This window comes from Rissa tridactyla, chromosome 4 (assembly GCF_028500815.1).
Source record: "Rissa tridactyla isolate bRisTri1 chromosome 4, bRisTri1.patW.cur.20221130, whole genome shotgun sequence".
Lineage (NCBI taxonomy): Eukaryota > Metazoa > Chordata > Aves > Charadriiformes > Laridae > Rissa > Rissa tridactyla.
Genome location: NC_071469.1, coordinates 15865153 through 15883843, shown reverse-complemented (window position 1 = coordinate 15883843; position 18691 = coordinate 15865153). Strand labels below are relative to the sequence as shown.

At 45.1% G+C, this 18691-nt stretch overlaps 1 protein-coding gene across 1 annotated transcript; it reads left to right on the top strand.

Annotated features, from left to right (window-relative positions):
* The first annotated feature begins 891 nt into the window (after positions 1–891).
* Positions 892–5270, top strand: RPS13 (ribosomal protein S13). The gene is made up of 6 exons (XM_054200755.1): positions 892–1007; positions 1452–1500; positions 2949–3027; positions 3877–4046; positions 4423–4523; positions 5193–5270. The coding sequence occupies exons 1-6, from the start codon at positions 985–987 to the stop codon at positions 5224–5226; spliced, it is 456 nt and encodes a 151-aa protein (XP_054056730.1). The 5' UTR covers positions 892–984; the 3' UTR covers positions 5227–5270.
* The last annotated feature ends 13421 nt before the right edge of the window (positions 5271–18691 follow it).

Genomic DNA, 18691 nt, shown 5'->3' with positions numbered 1-18691 from the left:
CACGTGTAGAGGAACAGCACCAAGCTTGCACCTCTTTGCACTAGTCTCAATTAAGAAAAAGTGATTGTTGCAATAAGACTTCAATGTACTACATTAAAAAAAAAAAAAAAAAGAAAAAAGATGGATGTGGAAGAGGAAAATATTCACTTAGGGTGGAATTTACCAGTACACTAAGTAGCTTGAAAACCTAGTTTTAACAGCTTTTTGTATCTTGTTTAATGAAAAGAAAAAAAAAACTTTTATGCAGCCAGGAATATAATTGTCTATACAGACGTTGTTTTGGTATTTCAGAGTAAGAGCTTGCGCTAAGACCTCTTCCTTTTCTCTATTAACCTAGAACTTTGCACTGAAATTTTTATTACTGCCTTTTTACGATCTTACAGCTACCTGTCTCTGGAAGCATGTTGCGATCTTTGATAAAAAGTTCTTTTCTCTATTTTTACAACTCGGGCTGTGTTAGAGCTTCCCCTTCACCTGCCTTAAAGTGCTGGCTTCTCCTCGGCCTGGCACCGCCGCCGTCCCTCCCACACTGTGACCGGGTAGTGCTACAGGTGATGAAATTCAGCGAGAGCGATGAGTTTGTCTATATATCTGTAAGAACCAAATACTTTAATTAAACGAGCTCGTTAATAAAGATGTACAATATTGCCCTCCGTCGGGTTAAATGTGACTCCGTAACTGTCCTGTAAGTACATTAAACACTACTCTGAGGAAAAAATAAAATAAAATGCGTGGAGTTTTTTCCTCTGTCCGTTGAGGGGGTCGGGTCGGGGCCGGGCGCCCCGCCGTCCCTCACAGCCCCGGCCGCGCGCGGGCGCGCGGTGCACGCCGGTCTCCTGGCTGGTGGCGTGCGCCGCGCGGCCCCGGCGCCACTGATTGGCTAGCGGGCGGGGCGGGGCTAGGCGCGGAGGCGCCACTTCCTGCGGAAGTGGGGCTGTGAGGGCCTCCGCCTCGCCTGCCTCCTTCTTTTCCTCCGCCGCCATCATGGGTCGCATGCACGCTCCCGGGTAAGGGGCCGGGGATGGGGTATGGGGCTGGCACAGGGCTGCCGCGGGCGCTAATGGGGCGCTGTCGAGGGGTGCGGGAGCAGAAAGGCTTCTAGGGGAGCGATGTGGCCTGTGTAGGGAATGGTGGGGGGCGGGAAGGCAGGCGGCTGTGGAGACATGGCGGGGCAGGGTGGGGGAAGGTTCGGGATGGCGCTGAGGAGCGCGTTCCTTAGGCCGGCCCCGGGCAGGGCCATGGTTGTGGTGTCTGGGCTCCTGTTCCCGATGCTGTACCGGTGTGGCCTGCACTGGTTGCGGCAGTGTCTCCAGGCGAGGAGGGAGGCCGCAGGCCTTGGCCGTGCGGGCTGGACGCGGCCCTGCAGGAAGCGCTTGCAGTAGGCCGCCTTGTATCAGGGCAGCCTAGCTCGTGCGGCTCCGCTTAGCGTGTGATCTGCTTCTTCCCTACAGAAAGGGCTTGTCCCAGTCAGCCTTGCCCTACAGACGCAGCGTGCCCACGGTAAGTAACTTCGCCGCCCTGAGCGCGCTTCGGCTGCCTTGTGGCGTTCAGTGCCGAGTCCGGTTCCCTTAGCACAGCTCAGGAAAGGAAGCAAAACGAAGAGACCTGTAATATTTTGTGTCATCGTTTTTAACTTCTGGCCTGATAAAATCCTACCGTAGCCTATTCTCTTTGCGATATTGAAGAAGCAAGTATCATTTCCCGTCCAGATTCGTTGGGCAAAAAATTCTCTTTTCCTCTCTGTACCTTCCTTTATTTATTTAAGTATTACTTCAGTTGTTTTTAGCCTGTATGATGTTGATTCCTACAGATGAAATTACTCTCTTCATGCTCGAGTTTGGCCTTTGCCATTGTGGAATAAACCGACTGTTTTCTGAGCTATTTACAACAGTAATTTGATTGATCAGAGCACTAATTTAAGTAATTTCAGCATGCCCTTGGTTCATTCAGGGTACTTCTGCTTAAAACACTTGTCTGCTAAAAGATCAGGTGCTTAGGTTCTATCTGTTGGCAGAAAAATCTATTTATGATGCATGTGGAAAAGCATGTACTGAAAAACAGTTAAATAGAAACGTGAAGTGGAAGCACAAAACATGAAAATAAAGAGATGCAATTTAAAGTAAGATAATGTGAAGCTGTTTGAAGTACTGCTGATGGCTAAACAGTTTAACAATGACTAGGATGTTCAAATGTTACAGTTGTTTTAAAAAATCCTGTGGGGTTTTTGTGTAGTTTTATTTGTACTCCGGTTTGCATTGTAATATATAGTGCACGTCCAAATACATTGTTTGCTGTGCTTTTCTATTTCATACTGTGAATACTAAAAGGAAGAAAACTAGGAGCTTTTGTAGCTCATTGGAAGAGTAAGGGCTACCTGGTTTGTTGGTGTTGTCTTCCCCTTAGCAGTTGCAGAAGCTGTGGCTCTATCAGCACGGTTTAACACAGAAATAACAGAAAAGGCGCAGTTCTGTCTGAGTAGATCCATTTCTTTCATTTATTAATTAATTTGTGTACTTCTCACTAATCTTTAGGTGCTTTACTGAGTGATGCCTGAATGGATCTCAATTTTGCGTTTCTGTCAAAGGCCCAATTAGAGTTCCTTCCCAATAACAGTGATTTCTTTCCCCCCTCTGTTAGTTTGTATTCATGCTTCTGGTGTGGCAGTTAAAGTAAACTGATGATAAAGCAGCTGGTTGGAGGCTATATGGGGTGTTTTAAACAGAGACTTTCTTCCTTCACCTCTGCCTTCCCCCCACTGTAATTTCATAACATGTAAAAAAGTTTCTGTATCATTAGAAATACAATTTCAGTTCTTGATTGTTTTTTCAAGCATTACAAAGCATCTATTTCTACCATTTATAAAAAGCTTTCGTACAGCTAGCCTATGCCTCTGTATTAAGCAGGTTTCATCAGTTGTGTGGGTTTGGTTTTTTTCTGATTTTCTTTAGTGGCTGAAACTTACTTCTGATGATGTAAAGGAACAGATCTACAAGCTGGCTAAAAAAGGCCTGACTCCCTCACAAATTGGTAAGCTTTATTAATAACTCCTAAATGGAGTCAAAACACGTTTTTCTGACTGTTATAATGTAATTATTATAGGTTCCTTCAACCTGTGTTTAATAACATGCTACGAAAATACAGGTTTCCTGATGTACTTATGTATTCACTGTGTGGATACTACTAAAAACGTAGTATGTCACATTCTTGCAAGGCGCGTATTTGATGAAGTAGTTGAGTATTTTCTTTTTCAAGCAGAAAATTGAAGCATCTGATCTTTTAACCTGTCCTTAAGGATGGCCACTAACAACTGTTAGTAGGGAAGTTTAGTCTGCCCAATTTCTTGGAGAAAAACTTGACATCTCATCTCAAGTGTTAGGAGCCCTGTGTTTAGGAGCTTACTGAGCTACATAATAGATCAGTTGGTAAACTATAGTTTGGACCCCTCTAGAGCTCTGCTTAAAATTCTGAGAGTATTAATGATCCCTATGGTACTATACATTATTTTTTTTAGAGTAAAGATGTCTATGACATCTTTGTTAACTGTAGAGAACAGGGTGATTGAATACCTAGCTTTAATGAGTCCTGTTGAAAATTTCCCGGTAATACTGTAGCACTGAATGTGTTAACCTGCCCAAATGTGATGGGTGGCTTAGTTGTCTGTTAAGTGCTATCTGATAAAGTGTTTCAGCTTCTCTAAGTTGTGTTTTGCTCGCTCATTGTCTACCGCTTGTTCACAGTTTCCAACAGAAAGGTTTCTAATTTAGAGAGGACCTTTTTTTGCATATCTTGTAACTTTAAGGTCAGTTTCACAAGATATTTTTTTTATGTGTGTGAAAGGTTTTTCTTTTCAATGTGCAATGTAAATGTTTGTTTCAGGTGTGATCCTGAGGGATTCCCATGGTGTTGCCCAAGTTCGCTTTGTTACTGGCAACAAAATTCTGAGAATCCTTAAATCGAAGGGACTGGCCCCAGACCTTCCAGAGGATCTTTATCACTTGATTAAGAAAGCTGTTGCTGTTCGCAAACATCTTGAGAGAAACAGAAAGGTGAGTACTAATTTAAGTAGACAACTTTCTATGTTTGTTTTTTCAAATAATACAGTAGTTTGTTTTTACAGCTTGACAAAGCAAAGACTTACCGTACCTCATGTTAGCCACCCTCTTTGAGTAAACTTAATGGTTTGGGGAGGTATTTTGATGAAGGAGAATGGTCCTTGTCTGTGAAAAGGATCTTAAAAGCATTGCTTAAATCAGAACAGGACCAGAAATACATGGTTTTACCGTATTCATCAGACTTTGGGAATGGGAGTGTGGAGTTTGTAGCAGGAGCTGTGGATTTTTTTACATTATGAAAGCTCATCTGAATTGTACGTCATTGAGAAGTCAAAGTAGTGCTTGGTTGTAATGTAACTTTCTTTTCAAGGACAAAGATGCCAAGTTCCGCCTGATTCTGATTGAAAGCAGGATCCATAGGTTGGCTCGCTACTACAAAACTAAGAGAGTGCTGCCGCCCAATTGGAAGTAGTAAGTCTTCTCTTACGTTATTATTTTCACCTAGTGTAGGTTTTGTAAACAATGTGTTGGGGCTGTTCAAATGATGAAGAGTGAATTATGATCAGGCATATAGGTAAACCAGGCAGCAAAGAATAGGGATTTCCATAAATACTAACTGATAAATTAACGGAACATATTGCTGGGTGAAATGGCTGTCACAACACTTGGAAAAAACCATTGTCTCAACGAGAGAAGTCGCTACTAGATAATTTCTATAATCCTTTATACAAACTCTTGTTCTTACTCAGATACTTTTATAGTTCATGCTACTTTAAAAATTTATTGAGAAATGGCTTAGCCGTGGCAAAAATGAAAGTCATTTGGAGTTTTTCTCTAGGAAAATTTAACCAACGTAGGAGAATTCCCATAGACATCAGGGTGAGCTCTTTTTCTGAAAAGGTGCAAATTCGTCTAGTTAGGTTTTTGAATATATGGGTTTGTGCTGTTATCCTAGTGTTTCTGTTTCTAAGGAAGGGTGAAATTTTTCTTTATGCTGTAATTGTAAAAAAAAATTTAAACAGGTAGTGATTAAGCTCACGACTGGTAAAGCTTTAAACCGAAGCACTTTTTTTGGCAACTGGTTTGAAAAAATGCCTTTGCAATTAATATTTCTTTTTCTTTCTCTCTTTCTTTTTTTAGCGAATCATCAACAGCTTCTGCCCTGGTCGCGTAAGAGCTGGCTATGACTTACTGAAAGAATAAATTTTCATTAACTAAGTTTGTGTTGTCTCTGAATGGTTGGTGTCTTATAAACTTTTGCCCCTTTCAGGAAGTTGCATGTAAGTGGGCAGTTTTCAAGGTGAAGCAGACGTGTGGCCATAACTTACATATTGCTGACGTACAGTGTCAGATCCGGGTAGTGGTTGTTGCTGTCCTGAGACCAGCTGTGCAGTTTGTGTCTGTGCTTAAACTGGATTTTTGATCTGATAGCCTCAAGTTAGTAAAGTGACCTAGTCATTCACAGCAAATGTATTTTATTCACATGGGGCTGTGCCTCTGTGGGTCCTGCAGGAAGAAGTGGGGAAGAGAATGTCAGAAGGAAGAATTGGGAATTTAGAAAATGCAGAAAGGATTGGAGGGGGGGGGGGAAGACGACACACACAAAATTGGAGAGGTTGATGGACTCATTGCAGGTAATGTGGATCTGCCTCTTGTGCAGAAAGCTTAAACAGACCTCAGCCAGTTCCTGACAGCAACTGTTGCTGTCATTGTAAGTAATTTTTAAAATAATCTTTGAGATTTGGGTAAATACAGGCAACTAGCTCTCAGATGTTATGTTTTTACTGAGGTAGTTTTCCCTAAACGCAAAGGGCTGTGGCTGTTGTATAGTCACTGTTGCTGAGGTTGTGCCTCCAGGTTCTAAATAGCTTTGACCTAAAGAGCCATCTTTCTGCTGGAGAAATGTGGAGAACAGACTGACAGCTTTTTCCTTTTTTATGAGAAGATTATAAATGGAGTTATTAAGTGTAGTAGCTACTTTCTAGATTGTAACCATTAGAACATGGTAACTTCAGGACTTAATTTTGCAGAAAGACATGGATCTCCTGACCTGATTATGAAGCTAAATATAGACTTGTGATTAAGAAGGTTTTAAAAGTAGAGCACTGCACTCCAGCTGAACTCTAAAGTGCTGCTCTTTGGTCCATCTTAAAAAGTTAAATTACCGGCATCCATATGTGATCAGAATACTTGCCTTCATTTCTGAAAGCTGGTGATTCCTTGCCAGGCTGTCAAAATGATAACTAAGTGTTCTGGGGTGTAGATGCAACAAACCACTTTCATGATATTAAAAAAAAAAAAAAATAAAAATAAGGTGCTGTGAATCTTTGGGGTTGGAGGTATCGCCAACTGAAAAGCATAGGGGACGCCTTCACTGTTCCGAAATAGCTGCATGTAAATAGTAAAAGTACCAGCAGATGGCACTTTGAAACACCAGTGGTTTTAAAAAGTTGTATATTTCAAATAGTGCCATCTAGAGATCAAGTGTCAAGGCTGACAGTCCGAGCCAGTTAACAGATGGTGTATTTAGAATTGTAATACTACTATATATGCGTTCCCAAGTGATACGGTGGTTTTGAGCGCGGTCATATTGAAGCTTATGCAGTTCTTGTACTTCATCCTACTGGGATGTTTTGGTCTGAACACAATCTCTACTGTCTTTCTGTGACTGCTTTGCTAGAGGAGCTGAAAGCAGGCTGTGCTGTACTTGTGTGGCATTTCACTCATGCAGTGATGCTGAAAGCGGCCCCAGCCTTGCCATAGCACGAGGGAAGGGCAGGGGTTGTTGCAGTGCTGGGGTCTGTCTCGCAGGAATGGAGGAGAGGGGGAGTACCATGGAAATAATTGTCTCGTGGTGTACTGTCAGGAATGGAATTGCCCAGGGACAGACCCTGGGCTTGCAGGAAGGTCAGATCCAGGTCTTGAAGGTACTCCTCAGGGTAGAGAGAGCAGTGCACCATATTTACTGCCTGTAGAACTAGGCGATCTCACGTCGAAGAGCAGTAAGGGTATTGTGATTGTACTGTCACGCACATGTCTTTCTACTACTTAGGTTGTTAAAGATTCTGTATTTCCTGTAAATCATATAGGCTAAGTTAAGTAAGCTGATCATTCTCATTAAGATTGTCAGTCCCTTAACCCTCTGGTCACCAGAAGAGGCTCACCATCAGTCACACTCGGTTGCCCCAGGGCACACAGGTTGTCTGCTCTGCAGCTGGTGTGCCACAGGACAGTGGGTGCCTGGCCAGGCGTGGGGACAGTTGAGCCAAGGCACTGGCAGGGGTAAATCCTGCCGGGGGAGCGGACCCCTGTGAAGCACGATACCAAGCAACGCGTTTGGAGGATGCTGTCCTGCAGTGTGTGTCTGAAGAAAGGAGTGTGGGACCAGGAGCAGTGTGGTCCTGTGGAGACATCAGGTAAGTGTACTGTTTGACAGGACTGTGTCCGGGTGAGAGTGGAACTCTTTCAGGTCGTCTCCAAAGTCTCCTACCACATAGCTGAGCACCAGGGGGCTGCCCCGGGCAGCTGAGGACTTGTGATCTGGCTGCCAGGTACAATATAGGTCATGGCTGGCTGGGAGAGTTGTGGAGTCTTTCCTGCTGCTCTGGGTGGAGGTACTATAACTTCTGTTTGCTGGAGAGAGGCGGTAATGGCAATAAGTCCAGATCTGAAAGTAGTTGCCCAACAATAATTCTTTTTATGAACCATCACAAACTGCCTCTGCCCCATGGTTATCTCTAGGCACTGCCCTGGCTTCCCTTTCCCCAGCATTCTGGGGTGTTCTGCTGGCTTTGGGCCCCACTGCCCGCTTGCTTTTTCCTGTCACAATGTCTTTTCACTTTATGGTTTCTTTTGCCTTGGCTTAACCTTCAGAATCTATGTTTCTGCTTCTGCCTGATGTCCAGCAGCCTTTTCTGAATTTCCAGTGTTGCGCTTTTCCTCCTCCAGTATTTTTCATTCTCCCAGCAGGTACAAATCTGACTGATTTCCCACCACCACCCCACCCTGTCCACAGTGATCCATGGTACCTGGTGGCCCCCTCAAAAATTATGCTGTGCTTTGCTGCTCCATACCAGGCTTGTTCGGCTGGGAAGTTTGGCTCACAAAAGCCTCCCACTGGACTTCAGCCCTTGCCAGCTCTGCAGCTCTTCCCGGGCTGTGGGGTCTATGGCAGAGGCTGCTTCCCTTTGGCTGATAAACACCTGGTTTCAAGGCTGGTGGCTGAGCCACCCTTTCCTCTTGCAGAGCCCCTGGTAGCCATGGTTGTCTGCCATTACCTTGGAAGGTTTGTCCTAGGATTTTAGGAAGAACGATGATGATTCCTGCTGTCACTGCTGTGTTGCTGAGGATGGTAAGGAGAGAACTGTTTTCCTTCAGGTCTGAAGCACTGAGTTCTTCATTGGATGTGGCACAGGGAAGTGAGACAAGGACATTCTTTGGGTTATAGGTTGGCTTTTCCACGCGGATTCCCAGTCGTTTCTAATCCATATTCTATCTTCCCTTTCTTGCCTTTCTTTTGGCCTTGGCCTGCACCTTCTCCCTGCCTGCTCCACAAGTTTCTGTGCTCTATGTGTTTGTCCTGACACTTCTTGCCGCGTACCTGATCTCCTGTTGAACTCCCCCCTGCCACCCCCCCTTTTTTTTTTTTTTTTTTTTTTTTTTTTTTTGCAAATCAGTCAAGCCAATTTTCTTCTCTCGCTTTAGGTGACATGAGTTTAGCTTACTCTGGTTTGAGGCAGCTAGGGCAGCATTCAAATGTGTGAACACCACTTCATGTTTTCTTCTACAGTCTCTCCTGGAATGGGAAGTCCAGAAAAGTGAGTCTTTATTCCGATGGTTACGTCAATTGATGCCACGTGGAGTTTCTGCCTTTGTTTTTAGGAAAGAGTTTGAGAGGTGACTATTAAGTATGGGAAAGATTAACCTTGACAGGGATTTAAGGGAAAGCTTTGATTCAGTCATGTCCAGAGGACACTTTGAGTGCTAGATATCTGTTCGTTCTGAAGGATTTTGTAGCGTGTGACTGGTTCCCTCGCGGAGGCAAATAAACTGTCTTTTACCTCTGATTTTTTTTTCTAATCAACAGTGCCTGTTTACAAGTACTTCTGTGAAAAATAAGAAACTTCTAGTAATTTATTTCAAGTAAGGAAACTTAAAACACCATTTATTCTGCCAATAAGTCATTACCACTGCTGGAAACCATGAATTTCTCTAGCTGAAAAGGGCAAAAAAAGGTCAACCAAGCTACACTAATAACAATCAGAAAAGGCAAAAAATTATTTGGGTTTATAAACGTACGGCTGCAAGTATATGCTCTTCTGCTTTTTCTGGAAAACAGCATCCTGAAGTGTGTTGTCAGTTACATTTTCTGCCAGTGAGCTTTTTACAGATTTCAACTCAAAACCACTGCGTGCAAGCTAATCCCAAGCAGCAAAGACGGGAGTGCAACATGTACTCTGATTTTTTGGAATGAAGGTTTGTGTGTCACTCTCTTCCACTGTTTTCAGCGTCACTTACAGATCATGAAAAACAACGTAGTTAAAAGGCACCGCACGTGTTTCTCAGAACTCGAGGGCCGGTTTCTCTCCCCGTTCCCATTTAAGTAAAGAGGAGCAGAGCCGGCGGCATTCTCCAAACTGGTGCGGGTTTGGTGCTCCCGCAGCTCCGGGGTAGCTGGTGTTTCTGGCCTGCCCCAACGCTGCTTCACGTGCAGGCAGTTGTTTTGTTTCCTTTTCAATGCTGGGATCAAACTCTGAAAAAATGCGGGCTGTTGCTGGGATGTCCCTTCAATAGCTCGGCGTCATTTGCATGACAATCCGTCGTCGTGGTGCCCTGGTAACCTCCCTCCGCCAGCACATACCTTGGCAACAGGAAAGGGTTCAGCTATGGTCGCTGCACAAATGGGATGTCTGTGAATGTCCTTTTGCTCCCCAAGGATTGCTGGACATACTTGCAGTTGGATAAATGAAGGCTTCCCTCTTTCTTCTTACCCTCTCCTGCTTTTGGGATAAGTTTTTCTTCTGGTTAGAAATCTATAACCCTTGTAACGAACGGTGCCGCTGACTAGTGTGAGTTCTTCCCTGCTGCCACAGGATTTATTAAAGGCGTTAACCAGCACGGATGCAGTAACTGGAGCTGAATCAATATAAAAGGTTAACGTTAATGGCATGGCAATACGTATTGGATGTGACCATGAACGGCAGCATTGTCCTGCAGGGCTTGGTCGCTAGAGAAGAAGTACTGGCAGCTAATTTCTGGGGGCTTGCTCAGTGCTTAGCACAAAAGGAAGAGAAGTGCAGCCTGTTACACCAACCCCCCAGCTTCAGATACTCGGTGGCAAGTAATTACGTTGGCTGTGCCTGAGGCAAGAGGTGTACCTACATTAAAAGATCACCTGAGTTTTCTAGCGAGTGCTGGTTTTACAGGCTGATATTTTATTCCCTTTGAGGCTGCTCAGTCAAGACCCCTTTTCAGGTCAGAATTCTCCTTCTTCAGAGCCAGGAAGGGGCTTTCAAGTTTAGTGCAGCTGTCGGGGATCAATCTCTCATACAGCTCCTTCAAGTTCTTTATGATGCAGATGAATAATTTCCGTAGATCCTGAGCCCTGTGTTATGCCAGAGTGGGAAGAGGGTGGCTGGCGTTTTGAACTGTAGAAGCTGTTGACTGACTGGGTGAAATAACCAGTGACAGCCATTAAAAATTAATCAGGTTAAATGAACTTGGGAAGGATCCAAATCTCAGAGGATCAGTTCTGATGGCGAAGGCATTTGAGATTTGCAAGAAGGGGGGTGGAAACGTCTCTCGGTATATGTTGGTGGACACTGGGGCACACCAAAAGCTGCTGTGAAATACAGGCTGTAAAAGAACTTGTTTCCTTGTGAGGTTTTTTCTGTTGGTTTTTTTTTTGTTGTTGTTGTTTTAATGGAAAAACCATAACATCTTCATTTTCCTTAAATTAAAATCCATCCCACCTTGCTCAGCTCTGCTGGTCTTGGCAAAACTAGGACTATAAATTGAAACAATTTCAGAAACTGCTGATACAGTAGTACCTATCTCTTGTATTCCATTTACAGCTCAAACTCATGCTATGGATACCGCCGTAGACTTCACTTCAGTAGTTGTTCCAGATAACTTTCTTCAGCAGTAGAATCAGGTCTGGGTTCTCTTTTATTTTAGCATTCTGTGATTAAGCCACACAGTATTTGGAAAGCAATACAAGAATAATATTTTAAAATGGTATTTACCTGGTTTCAGTCAAGCTTGGATCTCAACAAAATATATGATTAACAAATGAAGCCCTTGCTAACAAATAACATTCCTGTGATATACAGGGAGGTGACTCAGTGTTTCGGTGGCCCCAAATTCCAGGTAGTGCTACGCTTGTGTCGTGTAATCACCTAGGAATAGACGGCTGCTGGAAAAAGTGTTTAATTTTCTGGAATTCACCAAGTGTGAGTGTTGCAACTTTGATGCTGCAGGAGTGCCATTTCACTGGTGTCTAGCTCTTACGTGGTACTTTTGACCCATAAATCCAAGTGGTTTGTGTGAGAATAGATTAGACTATCCCCCCACACTTTCCAGGGAGACAGAGGCACAAAGCAGTGGAATAGCTTGCCTGGGGCAGCAGGAGAGCTCGGCATGGAGGTCTGATGCCCTAAATCCCAGCCCGTGTCCTACCTGTGAGCCTGTAATACAGTTACACTTTAAAGAAGGACAGATGCTTACATGTAAATGGCATATGTGGGGAGTGGTGTAGAGCTGAGTGTGGAGGCAGTTCGCAGAGATGTTTCGGGACACAGACCTTGTCACCTGCTGCTGGCACAGGATAGCGTAGCGTCACTCAGTGGACAGCGGTGGGCAGTTATGATAATCCCTTTTTGCACCGATGTATGTGCAAGGTTGGGAACGGAGAGGAGAATTCCCCAACCTCTTCCTGTTCAGAGTGGGCTGGGCCTTCCTTCCTCCCCCCATAGAACACCAGGGAAATGGAGCCAGACTTTGTCTCAAGGCTTTGTCTACCTGATTGTGCTCTTGTGGGGCACGTAACTCTCTACTCCTACCAGCCCAGAGCAGGTTCTGATGTGGTCTCCTACTGCTTTCTTCTCTTTCTGTGTATGGCAACTCTGGACTTAGCAAAGGAGGATATAAAAAGCAGGAAAAGCTAGAAGCTTTGCCATGTTGTACAGTTGAGACACTGTCACTTCTCAGTTTTGAAACTTCTTGACTTACAAGTTCTGTGGTAAAATACTGCACAATCCCCTCAATTTGGCTGCCTAATATACAGGATTCCCCTTAAAGCATACGTAAAGCCTGTGTTTTGGTGATCTCTGGAAATTGTGCCTTCCCCTCTTAGCAAACATCAGGAGCTTCTGCAGCTGTGTAATAAAAATCTGAGGGCCACAAATTGGTCTAGTAAGAAATTCTATTTCAGATAAGGATTCCTGTCAGCCTTGCGTCTGCTCTGATCCAAAGATCAAACTAATAGGGCAGTTTAATGTAACAATGTCATTTAAGCAAAGCAATCACGTCCTGCTGCAGTGTTGTTTGGTATTAAACAGCAATTAGATTTGTCTCCACGACAGAATTGAAAAGCTCATCTGAAAGCAACTGTAATCGGAAATGTCATACTGCAGATACTGATGATAGATATGGGTTAACAAAACACAGGCTTTGGCTACAGTTCATCACAATGATGGATAAGCCTGTGGCGTACCGCAGTTTAGTACTGTTTATGTAGCTTGCAGTTTAGGTTGAGAGTGTTCCTTTCACTGTCGCTCCTATTTTTCTTTTTCACCCTAGTGTGCCACGAGATCAACAGCCATGTTAAACTGGAGTATTTTGCCCATGTCACTTACTCTGTAGCGAAGGTCAAGTGAAGCGGCGTTTGGGATGATGAATCTGAGGTTTACCCAACGGTACGTGCTGTAACAGCACGTGTATTGAACTCCAGGCTGAGCTTTTTGCAATGGCTCGCTCTGTGGAAGCATAAGAAACTGAGCAGCGGTTTCAGAAAGCTGCAGAGGTAGTGGTGAGAGTCATGCAAGAGTCGTCCCCGACAGTAAAGCAGATGTGCTGAAGCACTGATTAGGGGGTTGTTTACACAGACTTTAGAGGTATATGGCTGGATTTGGTTCAACTGTCTGTATGGGAACTTTCACAAGAGATACTTTCTGGATTGTACAAAGCTCCATCTCCTGGGCTCATACAAATTTGCAAGAATTTTTGCTTAAAAAAAGGACTAGAACATATTGCATGTGTGTCAGCCAGTCTTAAAATGCAGAACTGGGATTACTCAGAATGCTCTGAGTAATAAACCTTCCCCCATGCATCCTTTTAATCCTTAAACATTTGAGTTAAAAAGACATTATCAGTGAAAGAAAGCAAGCCCTGTTAGCTTGCTTTCAGACTACGGAGTAGGTACGAGCACCTAATGTGTGTAAAAGAGATGGCCATCATTGTATTTTTAGTCTTAATATTTCTTCTGATGTGAGCTGGGAGATAATGGGAATCTCCCTCTTACTGTGTATTTTTGATGGGAAGGTATGGCCACTGTGAAGAAGTGTCAGGTGCACTGTTGTCCTGGAGGTCTGCAGCATTAGCATCACTCGGCATTGTCGTGTCCCCCAGGAAAGGGACGGACTGTGGGTTAGATTGTGCTGGGTATTTCAAGCAGAGGCTTTTTTCCTGCTCCCTAGTTCCTGACTACTCCCGCACTCATTAAAGTACAGGGACTCATCAAGGAGTATGTTAAAGCACTTGGAGTCCTGATGTGCAGTATTTGGAGCTTTCTCTGATCCATGCCAGATAGATAGCTGGAGTAGTCTTGAGTGCTGTCTCTTCCACCACTTCCCTTCCAAGCCATAGAATGTATCCTGGTGATCTGCTAAAGACACCTCGCTCATTCCCAGGCTAAAAGTCTTTGCCAAAAGGAGAGGTGCCTGGCTCCATAATACTTCTCCCCAGGGGGCACAGAAGGCGGTCCATTCGATCACTGCACTTCCCATGCCTGGTGGGCACACACTGACCCCTGCATCATTCATACCCGCAGCATCCTGTTTAAATACAGTTTCACTTGCTGGAGTCCATTCAAGATACAAGTTAAGAGCCAGCTTAAACAGAAACCTTCCACCCATTCAAGTTGCAGGCACTTACTTCTCGTTGCCAGGAAGTATGGTCTGCTTTCAAACAAGAAGCCACTACCCATTTTGATGCAGGACACCATGAATTGCAGGCATCTCTCTCTATGGAGGAGGAAGAGGAAAGACATTTGCCACCTAGGTATTTTTGCCTCAGTTTCCCAAGCTGGGGAATGGGCTGCCTTCCAGCTATTTGCATCCAGGGTGGCTCCAGGTGATGGGAACCTTCCCTGGTTCCATGGCTTGAGAAGAGCTGAACCTCATACACAGTGATGTGGGCTTCAACTTGCTCTAGGGGTGAAGATGAGATGAAAAAGAATGTCTCCTATCTGTGCACTTTGGATACATTCCCAGTCCACCAGGTGCAGGACTTTTTTTTGTTAGCTGATCCTCTTCCCCGCTCCTGCCACTGACATCTTTGGCACCCTCATTTGCTATCACCCTGCCAGTAGGATGCAAAGTTCTCTTATTAGCTATGTAGGATGCAGTCTACTGCTTGAGCAATGTTGGTGTATTAGCCTGCTACTGCTGAAACTGCGACCCAGTCTGTAGTTACCATTGCAGCTCAGCCTGCAGACACTAGATCTGACATAAGGAAAGAGGTGGTGAAGGAGTGGGAGGCAGAAGAGAATCCCTTTCAGTGCTATCTGTGAATGCTCTTTACGGTCACACCGACTGCAGAGTTCAGCTTTGGGGGAGAGCTGGCTGAAGGCAGCGCGGCAGTGAGTGGGTGCGTGTGTCACGCAGCTTGCTCCGTGCTGGAGGAGGCTTAACAGGTCAGCAGGCTTTCAGTCTGTGCTCGGGTGGTGTCATCGACCCAACAAGCCTGGGAAACTGTGTGAGATGAGTTCTTGTGATCCCAAGAGCAGGAGGCTGCTGCCACTGATGCCTTTTCTGGGAGGCTCTCTCCCCCTCCCCACTGTGTGACCCACACAGGTCTGTGATTAAAAAAGGGAAGAGCCAAGAGAAAGGAGCTGTGTCCCAGAGACATTGTCCTAGCGTACCCTGTGTGGCATGCAGGCCACAGCCCGAGCAGCCCTGTGAGGGGTAAGTCAAAACCCCAAAATTAGGACAATCAGTTTCATATGTAGCAGTGTCATAGGCCCTCTCACAGGGACCCCAAAGCAGTTTGGGGTTTTCTTAGCAGAGTGTTTTTTCCCCATTTATGACTGTTCAGATATTTCCTCCCTCAGTCTTGAATTACTCCGAGTGCTTTTCTTGTGTTAGAGGTAGCTCTGCCTCTTTACCCTTCAGGGTAATTGAGCAGTCATTGGTTTTGCTTTTATTTTTTCCCCTCCTCTTTGTCTTTCAAATGTCTACAAAGCCATTGCCATCCTTAAAATTAATTTTTAAAAAACATAGTTCTTTTATAGTTCAAACTTGCTACAATAGCAAGATCCAAATTGCGCTGTACTCTGTGGAGAATTGTGAGTGTGGTAGGTAGGGCTGCAGTTTCTGTTCTTAATGAAATAACTCTAGTAACAAAGACATCTTTCTTCAAAGTAGCTTCCTTCAATTACCCCTTCTTTTTTTTTCCTTTGCTATTGTTAATAATTCAGTATGTGGAAGCAAAGCCTTAAAAGGGAGATAAACATTTTGTGTCCTGACCAATAAGATGGACGTTTCTGAGTTTCAATTCCCTTGATAAATGCAGCCCGTGGTTTGTTGTTGGGCCGTGGTGGGGCCTCAATAACTCTGGAGCATTAAGTGCAGCTAGATCATGCTGCCTTGGGATACCCACGAGAGGACGGTGCTGTGTGTCAAGTGCCAGGCCTCGGAGCAGTTTGTCTTAACTATTGAGATTCATTTCTCCAATCCCCTGGAAAAGCCTTTTACGACTGCACTGTGTATTATATGGCCTGCTTTTCCTGTTAAGTAAAGAGTACATAGGGAAGGCGACGAGAGCGAGAGCAGTAGGTTTTGCACAACAGTAATTACTTCAGGCCTCAATACCAGGGACCTTTTGACCCAGCTGGCACTCAAATGGAATCTGTCGTGTTCAGTCCCTCGTGCCCCATCCGTCCCTGGGAGGCTGCAGAGGTGTCCTGTTCTTTGGCCTGAGCCAGAAAGCCTCTGGATACTTACATATAAACAAGGTCTGAAAGGCAAAATTCTTGTGGTGCTTCATCTGGAATTATGGATTGAACCCGTTCAGCAATTACTTCCACGCTTTGAGGAAAAGTCAAGCTTTTGTTGGGAGGTTGCGATGGCCAGCGGTTCAAATGAAGGGCTGAGATTAGGTGTCCTTTCTGTTCTGCCCTGGCCTTGCAGGTTTGCCTGGAGCAGGCGGTTAATTGCTGAGCCTTTGAAAACAATTTCACGTTTTGGCTGCATGTTTTTGTTTCCTTGAGGCTAGTTCTGCCAAAATAACCCCATTTAATTATTGTTTAGTTTTTAGACCAAATGCTTCATACAGGTGCAAGCAGCCAGTGGCTTCATTTCTGGTTGTTGAAATCAGGCTGTTTGGTTAGCTGTGATTCTTGACTTCTTCAAAAATTCTGGGTGTAGAAGTAAAGGCATAAAAATGCAGAGTATTAATTAAGAGTCTGTTGGCCCTATTATTTAATTTGTCCTTGGATTGGCCCACTCCTAATTACTACCCGGTTACTATTGCTATTATTCTTGTTTAATGAGATAATCCAAATAATCTCATTTCAGTTTCACAGATCATTAGATCCAACACACTTATTAATAAGGCATTTGTGAGCCCTTTATGTCCACTCAGCTGTTTTCAGTCCTTCTCTTCTCCTCTATGAAGGGGGGAAGAGATGTGCTGAACATTTTGTAGTTGGATATGTTTCTTCAAAGTGTTAGCACTTTGTCACTATATATGGTTTAAACAGCTGCTTCTGTTTGTTAATTGTGGTAATAAAAACATCGTATGTCTTGGACAGAGGTGTTGCCTGTGCTGGTGAGGAGCGGCTGTCGCAGAGGGAGCCGCTGCAGTCTCTCTGCTGCCAAAAAGGGTCACCTTTTGCACGCAGGCAGCAATGCGCAGCAGATGCAGGGCTACTTCGCTCCACTGACAGTAGGATGAGAGCGAGCGGGGACATTCCCGTGCCGACTTCCCAATGACAGTCAAAGGCAAGGAAGCACTAGGGGGACCATCTAGTCCATTGCTTCCTGATCTTTTTAGCCAGTATTTACCCAGGCAGCCAATTGTGCGTTCTTCACAGGTGTCCCCAGAGTGTGGCAGTCACAGACGCCTGCCCCATGCCTCATTGGCCACTTTTAAGTTCCTCGCTGGCGAGATGTGCCTCAGAGGCAGGGAGTGTGGACCAGGTACATCTGGCAGGCTGGCAGGGAGCATAGGTGTGCCCTTGGTTGAAGTATTTGCAGTGTCCTGTGACCCCACACGTCTCCCGCCGATGCCAATGCCTACACTTGCTCTCTAACACCGTGCCTTTTGCTTAGAGCTAGTAAGGGGCGCTCGGGTAGCTGTATGTTTGCTGGGACCGTGTCATTTGAAACAATGAAAATTCTCCAAAGAATTGAAATAAACAGGCGTGTGTGGCTGTGCTTTTGTGCCAACAGTGAAGAACGGTCCAGTTTTTATGCATGCGTATAGAATTAAATGTAAAGAGTAACAAACGCTACACTGCTTTCAATAGAGCGAACCTACAACTGGAGGATGTGGGGTCTTCTGGTGGTGTCAGTGGGCTGCTGCGTGACAGTCCCGGCGCTGAAACCGTCCCAATTTGTCACTGCGGTTTGAAGGCAGGCCTGCAGCGCTGACTCTGAGCAGCGACCAGAGGGTGAAATGACAAAAGGGAAAAGGTTAGAAAGATCGGCCCTGTTTCATTGTCAGACGAACTGGCGCAGGCTGCCCGAGCAGCCGAGGTTGCCATCTCTTCTGTGAGACTCCTCTCCCTGCTGTTGTCGCCCACGTGTGTCTCTGATATAAACGTGGAGAAAGCTGCTAGAAAGGGCTGTGGGCTGGAGGCTTTGCGCTGGCGAACCATGCGTGGCAGGCAGGCCGTGGCCCGTCGTTCTTCCTAAAGCTGAAACTTGCTATAAATGCAAGATCCAAACCGCGCTGTCCGGAACAGCCGATGGACTGTGGGTGTCCAGCGAGGCTTTCCACGGGGCAGGGAGGGGTGTCGGAAAACTCCACCTGCTCCACTCGGGATCACTTTGGGCCTGGCTTCAGCTACAACACTTTGAAGTTCAGCCCGAGGCCTGGCCTCTAATGTAGGCTGCACTCACATGCAAAAGTCTTTGGCCTGATTAAGTGTTATCTCTTTGTAAGGAAATGTGCCTTGAGGCTTGCTTAATGCTGCAGGGGGACACCACAGGCCGTGGATTTCTCCTGCCGTGCCAGCCCTGATTAAGCAGGATTTAGCAGTCTCCTCCTCAGGCCCTTCTACCCTCTGCTCTGTGGGCTTGGCAGGGCTACTGGTGCAGCAGGGTGGCGAGCTGCAGTGAGAGTCAATATAGTTTGAATAGGGAAAAAAAAAAATCATAAAAAAAAGTTGGTTTATTGTTTAAAAAAATTTTTTTTAC